Source organism: Leuciscus leuciscus (genome assembly GCF_965113295.1).
Source record: "Leuciscus leuciscus genome assembly, chromosome: 20".
Lineage (NCBI taxonomy): Eukaryota > Metazoa > Chordata > Actinopteri > Cypriniformes > Leuciscidae > Leuciscus > Leuciscus leuciscus.
Genome location: NC_138744.1, coordinates 32,671,902 through 32,689,640, shown reverse-complemented (window position 1 = coordinate 32,689,640; position 17,739 = coordinate 32,671,902). Strand labels below are relative to the sequence as shown.

General features: G+C 37.3%; 1 protein-coding gene across 2 annotated transcripts in view; it reads left to right on the top strand.

The window, feature by feature from the left end:
* Positions 1 to 17,739, top strand: part of ascc3 (activating signal cointegrator 1 complex subunit 3) — a 238,871-nt gene that overhangs the window by 123,321 nt on the left and 97,811 nt on the right. For both annotated transcript variants that reach the window (XM_082150224.1, XM_082150225.1), the window contains exon 14: positions 13,566 to 13,700. In XM_082150224.1, coding sequence (XP_082006350.1) covers positions 13,566 to 13,700 — 135 coding nt within the window. The remainder of the gene's footprint in view (positions 1 to 13,565; positions 13,701 to 17,739) is intronic.

Below are 17,739 nucleotides of genomic sequence, written 5' to 3'. Positions count from 1 at the left end.
TTGGCACTTATTTTTCCATTGTTGCAAGAAAAAAACAAAAGAAAAAAAACAAAAACTTTGTCAAATGTCTTGCAGAGTGTCCCAGAATAAATTAGTGACATTTGCTTTGCAGGAGCATCATGAATGGAATAGTTCACCAACTTTGAACACATAGGATGTTTTCATTTGTGAAACAGCAGGATGAGGGATGAGAGGATGGTGACTGTAACTGTCAAGCTCCAAAAAAGCATAACGTTTATGCCATATAATGTGTTTCCCCTTATCTTAAACCCCCAACCTCTATCTGTAAATCCTAATCTTCCCAACCCCCCTTCATAGTCCATACCACAAACCCCCAATTCAGATCTCAATTCTACAGAAGTCAACACACATCACACCTTTCCATTGTTGGTTGTAATCTGTTGATTGGTTCAGTAACTAAAAATAGCAGAATGTGAGAAATGTGTCGGTGTTGTTAATGTCCAGGGGACTGAGTGTTAACAGTATGGGACGTTGTGACCTCATTGTGGAGGATGTGAGAGAAGAGCCTCGTGTCCCTCATTTACGCATGTCCACATGCTGTCGTTGATCTCTGCACCTGATCATCATTTGTCTTCTCGAGTATGTTCAGGAAGTGTCTACTCAAGGAGAAACACAATGTAAGGCTGTGAGCAAGGCCTTCTTGGGAAGGTTTAGCGGTTTAATTGAAAATCATCATTCCTGTATCCCAGCGCTGAAGGTCACAGGCTTTGCTGTGCTGTGGTATATTGTGCCCTGTGCCTCGTCCTGAACTCAATTTCCAAATCTCATAAATCTCCAAACAACCCCACTCATATCACCGCATAACCTCCCACACTGCAAATGCTCTGTGCATCTCGAGCTCACGTCTTCTGCTTGATTTATTTGTGTTTTTTTGTGTAGTTTTTAGATGCTGTCCGTATTCTTTCTTGCTCTAAAGGCCAGGTTAGACATTTAACTGCATGTTCTGGTCATGGACAAAAGTGCAGTATATATGGTCTAATCTAATCTTACACTGTCCATCGGTTTAGAGAGGCTTTGGAATCGTGTTTTTGTCAAATACTTCATCTGGATGGGATTCAGAACGATCATCAAAACATGGAGTAGATCGAGTCCATCAACACCCCCAAAGCTTCACAGTCCTAGACCTACGGTTCAACATTTTATAACGTTAAGACAGTTTTGCCGTTGAATGTTTGAGGATCACGTTAGCTAGTTACTTGTGCGTAAGCGACTTCTATCCGATCCTTCTGGTTTATGCAGATCATCTTCCTTTTGTTTTTTGATCCGGAGATGCTGTACTGTTCAGAAGATGCTTAACAGTGCCACCTTTCATATAAAACAGGGATTGATGGAAAAACTTGTGAATGGCAGGGAATCGTTGTCTCATTGTTCTGACCAAATGAGAATGTAAATGTTTAAAATAAATCATGTTATGACAATGTCATGACATTTAGATCTAACGATTACTCAGATCAGATCACACATTTAAAATGATATAGCTAGCCACTGACATGTCTTACCTGTTCAGCAGGAAAAATGTTGTGTCTGCGTCGGTTTTTATGTTATTTTTTAAGTAGTCAATAATTGTATCCCTTAAAACTCATCTTTGGTCACCAAAATGACATATTTAAAAGTTTTTTCCTTGAAAAAAGAAATCTTCATGCTTTAAAATAGCTTGAATGTCACTCTTGCCTCATTTAGTATACGCGATTCTATGAATATGTAAATGAGCCCCGCCTCCCCTCACTCACTCAGCTCAGAGATCCCCTCGTTGACGATCACACGTTGATCTGATTGGTTACAAGGTAGTTTGTGACGTCAGAAACACCAACGATTTCAAACCGTGTTTTTGAGACTGTCTTTGGTTCACTGCAGTTTTAAGGAAAAAATACTCAGCAATGGTGTCGACTTATGAATTTACACATGGTTTGTCTTAAAGCATATTAAAAACACCACATAGATATATAAACAACATTAAAAGCTTGATTTTCACCTTGGAGGGACTTTAATACTAAATTATGTACTGCAGCTTTACAAGGAGAACATCTTACAATAAAGTGTAACCAGCGATATACGTACCGCTGAAAAGACATAGCAATTTTCCTACTGTCCCCAACAAAGTATGATGATCTCTCCAGTGGTTGCTCCTCTAGAACACAGTGAACTTGGGAATCTGATATCATACATGCATTCTCTGAAAATCACTTTAAACTAGCTAATAAATGTCATTGCGAAAATGTCTCAAAAGAGTGAAGTTATTTCTGAGAAAGGCTCTAGTGTCCTTTTTTCTTGCACGTCACTTTATTTTGTTAACTAATGCAATGACTTCCATTCGAGTCTAGCTTAAGTCTTCAAATGCTGTGAGGCCAGTGTGAGTAATAATTCTGAGAGGCTGTGCATATGGTGATTTTTCTTCAGTAAAAATAAATAAATGTGTCATGTCATTGAGCCCTGTAGCAGCTTGACACATTAATGCAAAATTGACGTCATGAGTAGTGTGTGTGTGTGTGTGTGTGTGTGTGCAACTATATTGCAACAGCCTCTAAAACGTCTCATCCAGTCAGATTTCATAGATGGGCCTATATATAATAATAGCTACTGTTACCGGGTTAACGTTCCTACCCTCACAATTTTGGGAGAAAGTCCGTTCTTTTGAAAGACTCAGGATTTAATGTGGACCCACCAATAAATTGCATTTAGAGCTAAATGCTAAATCATTTATAAGTGAAATGAAAGCGATTTGGTGAGTTGAAACTGGAAGTGACTGAAAAGATGGTAGGCCTTTCTCTCAGCGGCAGTACAGTGGGGAGCGTCTCTCTCAGCTTGATATTAAATTGTCAGAAGTGGCTGTGACATATATTAATTTCATGTGGGAGCATGATGGATTGAATTTTCTTTATGAAATGCCCCCTTAGCCCCCCTGTCGGGCCAGCGGTTGGCAGACACGAGGCAGATGGAAGTTTAATACGCTTACGGAGGCAGCAGTTACTGTAGACTGTGCTTTCTCACAGCTTTGCAATGATGAAAAAAGTCTAATAAATAATATTTGCTGCAGAGGTCTCTATGGATCTTTGTAGGAATACTGTGGTGTCTGAGAGAGGTGAAATATAAAGAAATGCCAGTGAGAGATGGAATTCAATCTTCATGCATACGTTGACAAGATGAATAGGTTGAGTGATTGCATCTGTATGTGCAAATTCAAGTTGTTGCAAACTCAAGTTGCATGCAAATGGACAAAAGATGAACCGAGTGTAGAGCAGATTTACATCTCAGTTTCTTGTTCTGTGTATTGCAAGTTCATTGATGTTGGTCAGTTAGTTCATCTTTGGCAACTAATGATCCATTTGAAGCAGCACAATAGTTGAAGTTATCTCTCTATTATGGCTTTTAAAGAGTTTTGTGCAATGTTTTAGAAAACCTTTTTGTACTCAGAATGCTAAATGAGCATTGTAGGTTCTTAATTATTTGGTGGGACGTTGTAAGTTTTATTTGCATTCAGAGGTGGACGTAAAGGCTGTTAACTTTCTCACGGAGTCTCTAAGGGGTCGTGGTGATGGAAAAAATATTAGATGGGAGGAAAATTTATATTTCAGTGCATTTGTGTGCGCTCACAAAGCGTGTACATTTCCCAGACAAACTTTGGGATGTCCAAAGTGGACCATCGACATAAAGTGTAACTGAAACTTAAAGTTTGCTCACAAAACGGTTGGTATCTCACGAGAAACTTGCCGTTTGCTCGCAAAACTGTTGCAGTCTCTCGTAAAAGTGTTGTGTTCCCCCAAGAAACTCTGCATTCACTCTCAAAAGCATTGCAATATAGTTTTCCATCACCATTTTTGTGTTCGCTCTCACAAGATTTGCATTTCCATAGTAAGTTTCATTTCGCTTACAAATCGTTTGCATTTTGGGAGATAACACTAGGTTTCTTTTGGAAGTGCAAACGATTTGTGAGCGAATTAATATTTACTTAGGGGAATGCCAAAGTTTTGTGGAAATGTCATGTGAGATTTTTGTGAGTAAACGCAACAGAATTTACATACAGTGGGTACGGAAAGTATTCAGACCCCCTTACATTTTTACTCTTTGTTATATTGCAGCCATTTGCTAAAATCATTTAAGTTCATTTTTTTCCTCATTATTGTACACACAGCACCCCATATTGACAGAAAAACACAGAATTGTTGCCATTTTTGCACATTTATTAAAAAAGAAAAACTGAAATATCACATGGTCCTAAGTATTCAGACCCTTTGCTCAGTATTTAGTAGAAGCACCCTTTTGATCTAATACAGCCATGAGTCTTTTTGGGAAAGATGCAACAAGTTTTTCACACCTGGATTTGGGTATCCTCTGCCATTCCTCCTTGCAGATCCTCTCCAGTTCTGTCAGATTGGATGGTAAACGTTGGTGGACAGCCATTTTCAGGTCTCTCCAGAGATGCTCAATTGGGTTTAAGTCAGGGCTCTGGCTGGGCCATTCAAGAACAGTCACAGAGTTGTTGTGAAGCCACTCCTTCGTTATTTTAGCTGTGTGCTTAGGGTCATTGTCTTGTTGGAAGGTGAACCTTCGGCCCAGTCTGAGGTCCAGAGATCTCTGGAGAAGGTTTTCGTCCAGGATATCCCTGTACTTGGCCGCATTCATCTTTCCCTCGATTGCAACCAGTCGTCCTGTCTCTGCAGCTGAAAAACACCCCCACAGCATGATGCTGCCACCACCATGCTTCACTGTTGAGACTGTATTGGACAGGTGATGAGCAGTGCCTGGTTTTCTCCACACATACCACTTAGAATTAAGGCCAAAAAGTTCTATCTTGGTCTCATCAGACCAGAGAATCTTATTTATCACCATCTTGGAGTCCTTCAGGTGTGCTTTCATGTGTCTTGCACTGAGGAGAGGCTTCCGTCGGGCCACTCTGCCATAAAGCCCCGACTGGTGGATGGCTGCAGTGATGGTTGACTTACTACAACTTTCTCCCATCTCCCGACTGCATCTCTGGAGCTCAGCCACAGTGATCTTTGGGTTCTTCTTTACCTCTCTCACCAAGGCTCTTCTCCCCCAATAGCTCAGTTTGGCCGGACGGCCAGCTCTAGGAAGGGTTCTGGTCATCCCAAACGTCTTCCATTTAAGGATTATGGAGGCCACTGTGCTCTTAGGAACCTTAAGTGCAGCAGAATTTTTTTTTTTACCTTGGCCAGATCTGTGCCTTGCCACAATTCTGTCTCTGAGCTCTTCAGGCAGTTCCTTTGACCTCATGATTCTCATTTGCTCTGACATGCACTGTGAGCTGTAAGGTCTTATATAGACAGGTGTGTGGCTTTCCTAATCAAGTCCAATCAGTATAATCAAACACAGCTGGACTCAAATGAAGGTGTAGAACCATCTCAAGGATGATCAGAAGAAATGGACAGCACCTGAGTTAAATATATGAGTGTCACAGCAAAGGGTCTGAATACTTAGGACCATGTGATATTTCAGTTTTTCTTTTTTAATAAATGTGCAAAAATGGCAACAATTCTGTGTTTTTCTGTCAATATGGGGTGCTGTGTGTACAATAATAAAAAATAAAAAAAGAACTTAAATGATTTTAGCAAATGGCTGCAATATAACAAAGAGTGAAACATTTAAGGGGGTCTGAATACTTTCCGTACCCACTGTATATAATTTTTCCTCCCATCTAATTTTTCTCCATCACCATGACCCTTTAGGGCTCCATTATTGTTTTCTGTCTGTGCTTTTTATTGTTATTACTGTAATTGTTGTAATTCTGTTGTGTGTCCAACACATGGATGTTTTACTCCATCAGCAGAATGATGGGGAGAACCAAAGATATGATGGCAGTGATTGCGTCTCAGAGAAAAGCTTACTTTATGACACGTGAATTTTGTGAACCCTTCAGATTGATCAATATTACTGTGTTCTCTTGACCTGACTGAGTCTGTCCTCCTCTCAAGCGTATCAGTCGATATACAGTGCCCTTAACAAGTGACACTGGGGGGAAAACAAATGTTTCAGGTCTTTATTCAATTTGTTGCTTTATATTTATTATGTGTTGGTGCATTAATTCAGATTACAATTCCAAGCGTCTTGTGTTAACCATTAAAAACAAGAATTTAATTCAGTAACTTGGGGGGATTGTATATATACTGCATATTGTACACAGATTGTGGACTTTTACATGTAAATGTCGTCTTTAGTTGACAGTTTAAATCAACTCTTCTGAATACAGAAAACAAACATGCATAAACATGGTCAAAAACGCATCCCAGACCACTTCCAAATCGGTTTTCAGTGATCCAATTATGATCCAGTCACAGCATGTGTTTTGGCATTTTTAGCATTTCCACTTGGCTTATAATGTGATCAAGTGCAGCTGGTTTGTGAAACTCTCCAGACACACAGTCAGTGATATTTGCTGTAGTAACAGTTATTTCTTAATGGTTATGGCTCATCTTGTCAGCACTTTCACAATGACCGATCAGGATTTCAGCTTCACGATAGCGGTGTTTACATGGACCCTAATAATCCGTTTTGTAATCGGACTAGTAGCACAGTCAGAATAAAAAAAGTCTTGTGTAACCATGTCAATCAGAATTAATTAGATTTCGGATTGAGAAGGATTGAGAACATGTAAACACTTGATCGCATTGAAAACTGACACTGGAAAGATCTGCACATGTGTGATGATGTGTGACGCATGGAGCGAGCTGGTGTTTTTGTTGAAAATAGTGTCATAAATGACTGTCGTGCCATTTTAAATGTCTCCTTCCACTCTTTTGGGCAGCCTGTCGTGTAATTAGGACCCAAAACAGATAAATATTACATTTACATTTATGCATTTGGCAGACGCTTTTATCCAAAGAAACTTACATTGCATTTCAAGGTACACATTTTTACATTCTTATCAGTTCTTGCTTTCCCTGGGAATCGAACCGTTGCGAGCGCCAATGCTCTACTGTTTGAGCTACAGGAAAGCTTAATAAGTTTGCTTTCTTAAACTCTGTATGTATTCATGCAGTTTCCGCATATTAAAATATTAAATCTAATTTGAAGCTTGTATATAAACGCACACATCAACCTCATCATTTTACAGTACGTGGCATTCATGTAAACACTGTGTTCGGATTTATCAATTGGAATGAATTGAATCCTTCTAGTGCGAGTTATGCACTCTTGCAGAAATGCCTGTTATAATCAGTGAAGCTGTTTACACTGCAAAACAAATCTCGTTTACATCGGATCTGTGCTTTGTTGTTTATGATGGGCGATTTTGCAAGCACTAAACATAACTCTGCCATTCGCAGGTTGGCCATGGAATTCATGAGCTCAACAGAAACGAGTGTGATTGGTTAATACTGTTAAAGTCCCCCTTTAGTCAATAATTGTATCCCTTTAAAACTCATCTTTGATCACCAGAATTGGCTTGAATGTAACTCTACACCCTTGCTTCATTTAGTATACGCGTTCTATGAATATGCAAATGAGCCCCGCCTCCACTCACTCAGCTCAGAGATCCACTCGTTGACGATCACACGTTGATCTGATTGGTTACAAGGTAGTTTGTGACATCAGAAACACCAGCGATTTCAAACCGTGTTTTTGAGACTGTCTTTGGTTCACTGCAGTTTTAAGGAGAAAATACTCAGCAATGGTGGCGACTTATGAATTTATACATGGTTTGTCTTAAAGCATATTAAAAACACCAGATAGACATATAAACAACAGGCTGTATTTTCACCACAGGGGTGAATTCAGTTAAATGCTGAAAAAATATGCATAAAAAGAAACCTTTGATGCAACATGAAAATATCTCAATGTAATTCCGCAATTTACACTTTCCATTCATTTTCACACTTCTCCTTAATCATAGTACATTTAGTGCGTGGGCAGTTGCCCCTCTTTATCAAACATTTTGGGGGCATTTATGTTAATTTTGGTGCCATTTTTGAACCAAGTCCCAAGTTTTTTGTTGGTTTTGACAAAAAACAGAAATGCAGCACCTTCCTTAACTCGGCCTTAAAAGGTCCAGTATGGGAGTTATTTCAGTAAGAGAGGTATTTCTGTCGGATCAACAATAAAACACACTGTGGCCTGAAGGGATTATTGAAAATAGCACCGAGGTACAGTACAGTCAGACAATGCCATATAAATCCTTCATGGCTCTCTTTGTCCTTCATTGTCATTTATTGTTCTTTTATGACTGTTCCTCTTGTCACAGTGATCAGCTCATTAAATCTGTTTTCTGAAGAGTCTCTCTCTCTCTCTCTCTCTCTCTCTCTCTCTCTCTCTCTCTCTCTCTCTCTCTCTCTCTCTCTCTCTCTCTCTCTCTCTCTCCTCTCTCTCTGTGCTCTGAGAAGAGCAGATTGCGGTGAGCGCTGGTGAGAAACATGTTGGCAGGTGGTCAAGGACATGTTTGTGTTTTTTGGAAGGCTGTTCTGAAATTAGCAATCATGAATTAATTAGCTACCAATTATCCACAAGCCCAAACAATTGTGATGAATGCCAAAGTGCTGGCTCTGTTTCCAGGTACTGACCGTGGCAAAATACAGCCCAAAACAAACAGAACAACAGCGCTCAGCGCAGCGACTCAAAGCCAATCGTGTGGTTTCTAACTCGCAGCGTAGCATGTCTGGAGTCGCCTTCGTTCCTTTAGATAAATGCGTACAGTACTCTGAATATCTAGACATCATCTTTCATTTGATGTTTTCTTGGAGGTAGTATTAGTTATTAGAAGATGACTTGTGTGATAACAGAAAATAGATAAGAAGGTAAAATCATTAGATCCAGAATATTATTATTTCTCTAGTTACTAGGTGATGATAAGTTATTATTTTTTTTTCCCTTTATTATACGAATATATTATGTTCAAGATATCCAAAAAGAAAATTCTGTCAAAAAGAAAGTTATACAGATTTTTAACAACATGAGTAAATGACAGATTGTTCATTTTTGGGTAAACTATTCCTTTTAATATCTTACCCAAGATTCCTTTCTATCTTATGCATGAATCTGAGCAGATTCAGCAGATATTAGTATTGTAAATAAATTGTAAATAAATAGTGTAATACCTCCTTCGCTAATTAGATGTTATTTGTCTAGGAATTTTATTAGACATAACCTAAATGTTTTGCATGTGTGTGTCACGACAGTAAGAGAATTGCGAAAGAAAAGGAACAGACAACAAACCAACAATTTAGTTGCTAAGTTTAAGTCTCTTTAAATATAATAAAGTGAAGTAATAAAGACAGACTTCTGTTTCTGTTGAAAAAAAGAAGATATTTTGAGGAAAGTTGGTAACCAAACAGTTTTGGTTATGACTTCTGTTGTATGAATATAAAAAAACAAACATCTAAATATATTCTTTTATGTTTGACAGAAGAAAGAAAGTCATGCAGGTTTGGAATGACATGATCAATGCCTTAAAGTGAAAAGTTTAGCTGATGTGATTGTGAGCTGATTTTGCCCAACATTTGCCTTAATTTAGCAACAAACTGAAAGTTTGCACACTTTTTTTGTTAGGGTGTAAAAATGTACAAACATTATTTAAAAGAGACGAACAGTGAAGAGAAACAGAAAATCATAAGAGAGGGGAAATCACACAGAGATGACAAAGACCAGATTCAAACTGTCCACTGACCACCTAATACACACCGTGCTCAAAAATGACAAGAAGCGGCTGGTTTTGACTGTTCACAGAGTTAAGATGTTGGTTTGTTTTGTTTTTTAAGCCATGAACGTTTCAGAGTAGAACTAGTCTTTTCTTCCTAAAGCTTGCAAGGTTGCCAAAGAGATACAGGTGTTTCTTATGAGATTTCCTCATCCTCAAGCGGTGTGTTTCAGGTCTCTATTATGTGCTTTAAGGTGGTTGTATTTGCACAGAGTCAGACAGTTTATACTGCATTTGACCATAGCGCATGAATTCAGAATTGCCATTGAGTAAGCTTTAGTTCATGATTATGAGCTTTAAATATTTACTGCAGATAGACATATTTAAAACAGAACAAATACATTGACGGCTCATCTTCAGGGGCATATCCACATGTTTGTCCAATAAACACTTTAAAAAAAACACTGGGTTAAAAACAACCGTTCAACCCAAGGGCTGGGTAAATATAGGACATAACACATGTTGGGTTAAATTTACCCAGCAAATTGGGTTTATTTAACCCAGCATAATGGGTTTATTTTTTATTAAATTTTTTTTATTTTTTACTTCATACAATAATTGTTTATGTATCCTCTCAATGAAAAAAAAAAATACTCCACACGACAACTGGTTTGCATGATAATTCCTTTATTTTCAATCATATCTTATTGTATAGCATATGTTATATAGTTTTGAATACATATTGACTACATGTAAGCTCGTTTTACAAATATTAGAAGTACAAATTAAACATTTATAAGTAATTCAAGTGTAATGGTAACGACGCTGGATCTCGTGCCGGAGCTTGTGCCGTGTTCAGCGCGGGAACTAATAACTTCAGACCGCCGCGTTTCACTCGTAGCCAAAATATGCTGTGACTCCATAACCTGTCCATAAACAATCAGTGTACAGTTATGCATATACATATTTTAACTTTCTAAGCATTTATATTCTGTATCTTTTTTAAAAATAAAATCATACAATTTTATGCAAGGCATCAGGCGTTTCCATCACGCGAAAGGGTCTACACGACACTCGTTTAGGGTTACTCACATCACGCCCCTGTATGTTGCTTTGCATAAAATTAAACGATATAAAGAACAATAACGAATTTATAGATGCAAAAAATTTACACAAACCTGTATTTTACCGAAGACAATTTTACGGAGCTTCACTGCTCTCTCCTAAAGAGGTCGCAAAAAGCCTGCGATAAATAACTCAACCCCTGGGTTGTTATATCTGACCCAGGAACTGGGTAACACAAAAACTACCCAAACACTGAAAAAATAACCCCAAAAATGTACCCAACAGGCTCAACCCAGGATTTGGGTAGAAAAAAATGACATAAAATAAAATAATCTCTAGAATGAGACTGTCTGTCCCCCAGTACCGCCTGCCTTTGACTAACAATAGCGTGTGGCAAATCACGGTTCAGTAGGAACATGGGGTCTTTAAGGTCACAATTGTGTTCCAAATAAGTTCTGCATTTGTGTTACAGTCACAGTATTATTGTGGTGGAAAGTGTCACTCTGTAGGGAGTGAATATGTTAGAATATTATGTGTTAAGTCGAGAACACTTTGTCAGATTTATTTTTATTCTCCCACACCATCGGTACTTTCAGTGAGAGGACGGCGAGAACAGTGAGAGAGAGAGAGAGAGAGAGAGAGAGAGAGAGAGAGGGAGAGAGAGAGAGAGAGAGAGGTCTTTTTGCCATCTCATAACTGTCTTGTATTTCTATTATTGATTGTTTTTGTCTGAGGTATTGACTGCTTTGCAAGGGCAGCCTGAGTGTAATAGGAAAATTACAAGCCTCTTTTGTCCTCTGACTGATACACACACAGACGCTCTGCCCTTCTGCACATGTGATGCTGTTTCTGCCCTGTCAGACCAATCCTGAGCTAGAGGCCAGATCTAGATGTGCTGTTCACTTTTGCATGTAAAAAGATAGTCAGTCACCTTCATTTATATAGCGCTTTTAACAATATAGATTGTTTCAAAGCAGCTTTACAGTGATAATAGGACATTTATTGTCCAGCTAAAGTTAGCTTTGATTGATTCACTTCTGTTGCAAAGATCATTAGTTATTAACTTAAGGGCCGCTAACACGACACCGTTGTAACTGAAAGCAGAAAACGTTTAATGTGTTCTGGCCGTTCATTTGCACGACCAAACAGCGGCTCGAGAACGCAAACCTTGAAATAGGTTTCAAGGTGCAAGTTTTGAAATCTTTTGAAAAACTTTATCATCTCTGTGAAAACTTCAAAAACGTGAATCAGTGAAAACCGTGCATGTTACGTGTTTAGTCTATAGGTTTGTGCGTTTGAATATGTATGTGCGCAGGCGCATAGTCTTTTTTTACAAATTGACATCACCAAATTGCTTGTCTGGCAGCATAATACTGAACTTTCAGTCTTTACCGCTGAACCATGCAAACTGGAATCATTTTGATAATGTTTTATCTGTACAGAGGTAAAGGGATGTCTCTACTGTAAATGCCAATCCCTAAACTCTCTAAATGCAGAAGACCCAGCACAATACTGGAGTCCCCAAGTTCACACTATGTTTCTTATTAGTCTTTGTTTCATTCAGTGCTGATATGTACAGTATGGATAAGCAGTTCAGTGCAGTGCAAGGCCAGCGATCTGCTGGGATATAGGATTATGATTATATAGGATGATTTGTCAATGTAGGTATTTGAATGAATTAAAGCATTATGTATTGACTTTTTAGCAGCTCCTTGTTTAAACTGAGCAATATTACCAAAATCTTTACCACGGGATTCAACCAATATTTGTAAACCAATAATTATTCCCTACAATAAGGAACATCACCACAAGATATTAAATCTGCTTGAAATCAGAAATGCTACTAATTAAAATAAAGTCATAGTCTGTATTTCTCAATATGATCCACTTAAAGAGGCCATATTTTACTTTTACTTTTTTTTTTTAAGTCTTGATGTTGTTTTTGTTCTCTACAAGAACAGGTTTTCCTGCTTGAATGTCCAATAAACACATTATTTTTCCCCATATTCTCCATTGTTGCGGCTCCTCTCTTCCCAGTCAGTAACGCTCTGTTTAGTTCCTGTCTCTATGAAGCCCCTCCTCCTGAAAAGCACACTGTGCTCTGATTGGTCGGCTGGATCAGTGTGTTGTGATTGGTCAATAAATTAAATTATAAATAATTTCTAATTTAGTAAATATATCAAATAAGTAGTTTCTGCAATTGTTATGCAGGTGTTTTTTATGGAAGTAAAATAATACATAATGTTTTTGAAACAAAACAAAAAAAGTTTGTTGAGTTTTGTTTTGTTGCTTGCATTTTTATCTGAAAGGTAAAAATGGATTATTGAATTTTTAATAATGAAAATTTGTGTGAAATGTTTTGAATTTAAATATTCACAGCTTAAATATGCAACCATGTTCAATTTCAGCCCATAAAAATGCAAGCCCTATTAATACAACGCATTTAAATGCATGCATGGTTAAAGCAATTCATTTTTTAATAGCATTTTTTTGTTTTGTTTAAAAAAAACAAAAAACATTTGCCATTGTTTCACTTCCATATGTTTTTAATATCTTTAAATTAAATTAAAATAATTTTTCATTCATATATTTATCATATTTCTATATTTGTAATTACAAAATCAAGAATGTATTATCTAAAGTTGTTATTGTTTTTCCCATAAAATTAATTTTCAATAATTTTCTAATTTAATAATTATGTAAAATAAGTAGTTTCTGCAATTGTTATGCAGGTGTTTGTACTATCTTTAAATGAAATGGTTTGGGGATATAAACATCAGTTTTATATCGGCCATTAATGCAGAGAGCTTGAGTTCAGGCATTCATGAGGTTCAGTTCACTCAGTCTGTTGATTCCCAAACCCCAAACGTAACCTAACCCGATGTGTGTGTTTTAGGTGATGGTGTTTGTGCACGCCCGCAACTCTACGGTCCGCACCGCCATGAGTCTGATCGAGATGGCCAAGAACCGAGGAGAGCTGTCGTTCTTCCAGGTCGACCACGGCCCAGACTACGGCCAGTGTGATAAACAGGTACGCTGATTTCACTTCATATTTTTATTTGGATGAAAATGAGACTGTGAAACATTAAAGAAGAGTTTTGTGGTTAGAGATGTCAATTTACATATTCCAAAAATCGATCGTTGTTTAAATTAAGGATTGATTAATCGATTAATCGTTAACCTTAACCTCTTAAATCCGAAGCGGGATGCGCTACTAAGTTATCATGTTATTTAACAACGACTTGCTTAACCAACACAAAATATGTGTTGATTTTAAAGCTTAGAAGCTTGACTTTACACTGAATACAGGGAATATGACCATCACTTTACAAGCACTTTTACATTGTCTAAAAAATAAAAATGAAAATGTAAAATCACAGTTCATAACAGATATACTTGTGTCATGTATCATTGAAAGGTCTCAACTTTCAGAAAACAAGCATATTTGTTTCAGTTAGAACTAGAGCTGGGTAAAAAAAGATCAACTTCTCGATTTTAATTGATTCTCATTTTTACGAACCGATATCGATTCTTAAATCCCAAGAATCGATTAGTCAGTTCAGTTGATGAATGAATGGAACATTGTATCGCGCATCCCATTCAATAAATCACAATAATCTTTGTGCTTTGTTACTATTGATATGAAACAAAGTCTCAGATTTCAAATTACGCCCGTTTTCTTACGAAATTCAAAACCATAAATATCGCTGTATCGCTGTGGCGTGAGATCACTCTGACTCAGCTCAAGAGAAGCAGAAGCACGTGATCTTCTCTTCCGCATTAATAACACCAGTTAAAGCGAGGAATAAACATGAATGAGCATCTGAAAGTGTGTTAAAAGATAGAGTACAACAATCCATATCATGTCACATGGAATCGCTCAATCAGTGTTTCAACCGTGGAAAGACGTCAGGTAATCAGCTTGTAAACAATGTCATGTAACGTCACATTTACATCAGAAAAACCATGTCCAGTGACCATAAACTCGTTAGTCAGCTGGAAAAATTTACTCTAGAGAGGAGCTTTTTGCTAAATATATGCACCATATTACATATTCATTATTTTTTAATCTTCTTCATTATATTAAATAATGCATGTTTGAATAAATCTGGCAAGTTTTTATGACAGCCACCATTTAAATGTTTATATTTCATATAACTTTATTATAATAAAAATAAATAAAAGTGTAATTTAAGTGTTTGTATACAAATCAGTTCATTTTTACCTTCAATATTATAGTAGGCTAATGAAGGCTAGAAGGCTACAACTGACTCCCATAGTTTACAGCATTAGTTAAGAGATTTGCCATGTATTGTATGTGATATCCAAAATAATCAATATTGAATCGAATCGGAATCGAAATCAAATCGAATTGCAAGCTTGTGAATTGAAATCGAATCGAATTGTGAAATTTGTATCATTTCCCAGCCCTAGTTAGAACTCATGCAACTCATACAAAATCAGTACATATCAAAGCATGTCTTCACATTGCACTTTCCAAGCCCTGTTTCACCATTATAGTTCAGTGCAAGAGTCTATTTGAAGTGTTTCTGCACAGTCTGCGCTTCAGGCCTGAGGTGAAACAGAATAATCACTTCAGCATTCGCTTTTCCTACGTGTTTTATACCCATCATAGAGAAGCTGCGTCACACTTCTGCTTAGGACAAAGAGATTCAGAGCGGTTCTCCTCAGCCGCTGTTATTTATGAGCCGTTATTCAGCGGCTCTGCAGGAGAGAACAGTGAGAGAGATTGAGGTCAGTCACCTGTGCATTTCTGGGAGAATGGTAAACACGTCCCTGTGAGGGCCAAACGGGTGCGGGCGCTTTGAAATGAAACCCGAAGGCGATGCAGGACTAAACTTTTGGAAGCCGCTGTATTAGCTGGAGTGGGTGTGCAATTAAACCCCCGCAGATCTGACATTCACACGCGCTCGAGTGTGTGTGTGGTCCAGATGCTGCGTGTGAAGATGCACTTACACACACTGGAACAGACCACAACACATTCATGAGGATTTGCGGTGGAGGAGCACGCTATACTTCACTACTTTGAAAATGTTTTTAAAGAAGCCAGCAGGTCCACTTGTGAAGTCAGTCCAGGTTTCTTGCACCAGCAAAATGCGTCATTTTGAATTGAACGTCAAAGGATTGTTCACCCTTTCTGTGACCCGTCGGACCCTGGAGTAAATTCCATATTGATTTTTTTTTTCTTTTTTTTTCACATTTTTATTTGGATGAAAATGAGACTGTGAAACACTGAAGATGAGTTTTTCCAGAAAAAAATATTGTGGTTAGAGATGTCAATTTACATATTTATTCCCAAAATCGTTTGTTGTTTCAATTAACGATTGATTAATCGTTAACCTTAACCTCTTAAATCCAAAGCGGGATGCGCTACTAAGTTATCATGCTATTTAACAACTACTTGCTTAACCAACACAAAATATGTGTTGATTTTAAAGCTTGGAAGCTTGACTTTACACTGAATACAAGGAATATGACCATCACTTTACAAGCGCTTTTACATTGTCTAAAATTTTTTTTTTTTAAATACCTGCTTTACATGAAAATGTAAAATCATAGTTCATAACAGATATACTTGTCATGGATCATTGATTGAAAGGTCTCAACTATCAGAAAACAAGCATATTTGTTTCAGTTAGAAGCTTATACAAAATCAGAAATCATGAAACTTTAACAACTATTTATATCAGGATTTGATTTAAATGAACTGACCTGCTTTTTATTTATTTATCAAAAATGTGACAAATTCCTACCCTGGAAATCCAGAGTTCTCACGAGAGCACAAGTTGAATTTGCTCAGCGAGTTTTCATTAATATTTCAGATTTAGGTCTGGATTTCCAAGCTAACAAATTCCGTGAAATTCTGCATTATTCAGTAAATTCTGTTTTTATGACTGGATTCCACGATTCCGTCCTTGTTTTCCACATCGCTGATAGATGTTTTACTGGATTATTGGAAGATGGGAATGCTACAAATAATGTTTAGTGAAGTGTTATTGGTGCTAAGCATAGACTCAAAGATCAATCTTGAGATGTAATAATCAATATTAGTTAGTCATGATGAAGATTCTTTAAATGTGTACAGTAGGAGGAGTGGTGACGTTCATGCGTTACACACAGAGATTTGACTGACAGATGATCAATAAACAGCTGGACTCTGCTCACTGTTCCTCTATAGTGTTGGTACATCTCCTCAGGGTGTGTGTGTGTGTTTATACAGAGATCTTAGCTTCATCTTCTCACTCGTGTCTTAAACTCAGGAATGTTGAGTATAGTTTTTATGCATGAACTCTAGCAGGATGGCTCAGGCTGCTGTGGCTAAGCTTCTTCTAGCTTAGCGGTGGGCGATATGACCAAAATCTCATATCATGCTATGAGTAGTTTTATGTATTGTATGTAGTAACTGTATATATCACAGAAATTCAACCTAAAATATTTTACATCATAACCATAGTGTCTGTTTTTAATAACCAAGTTTATTAAATACTTCACAACTGAAACTCATTTGATCTCATTAGATTATATAGTTTTATTTTATACGTTTACGCGTTATGTTAAGTGTTTCCCGCGTGAGGTACTTTGTGTTGTACGTTGCCATGACGTTCACACACTCAAAACTGTAACAATGTATCTTACGATGTAACCTTGCTCTCACTTGAAATGTGTCCCCACATTAAGTCCTTGAATTTGAAGTTAACAAAGGTGTGGGAACCCTGTATAAATTATGCATATTAAATGCAACTAACCCTAAACCAAACCTTAACCCTATAGTAAGTGCATGTAGTTGATTATTATTACTCAGTACTTAAATGTATCATTACACTGTAACAAGGACATAAAATTAAGTGTAACCGATTTTGGTAACACTTTATTTTACAGTGTCCTTGTTACATTTGTTACATGTACTTGCCATAGAAATAACAGAAAATTATGCATAATTACATGCAACTAACCCTCAACCAAACCCTAATCCTACCCTAACCCTATAGTAAGTGCATGTAGTTGATTATTATTACTCAGTACTTAAATATATAATTACACTGTAACAA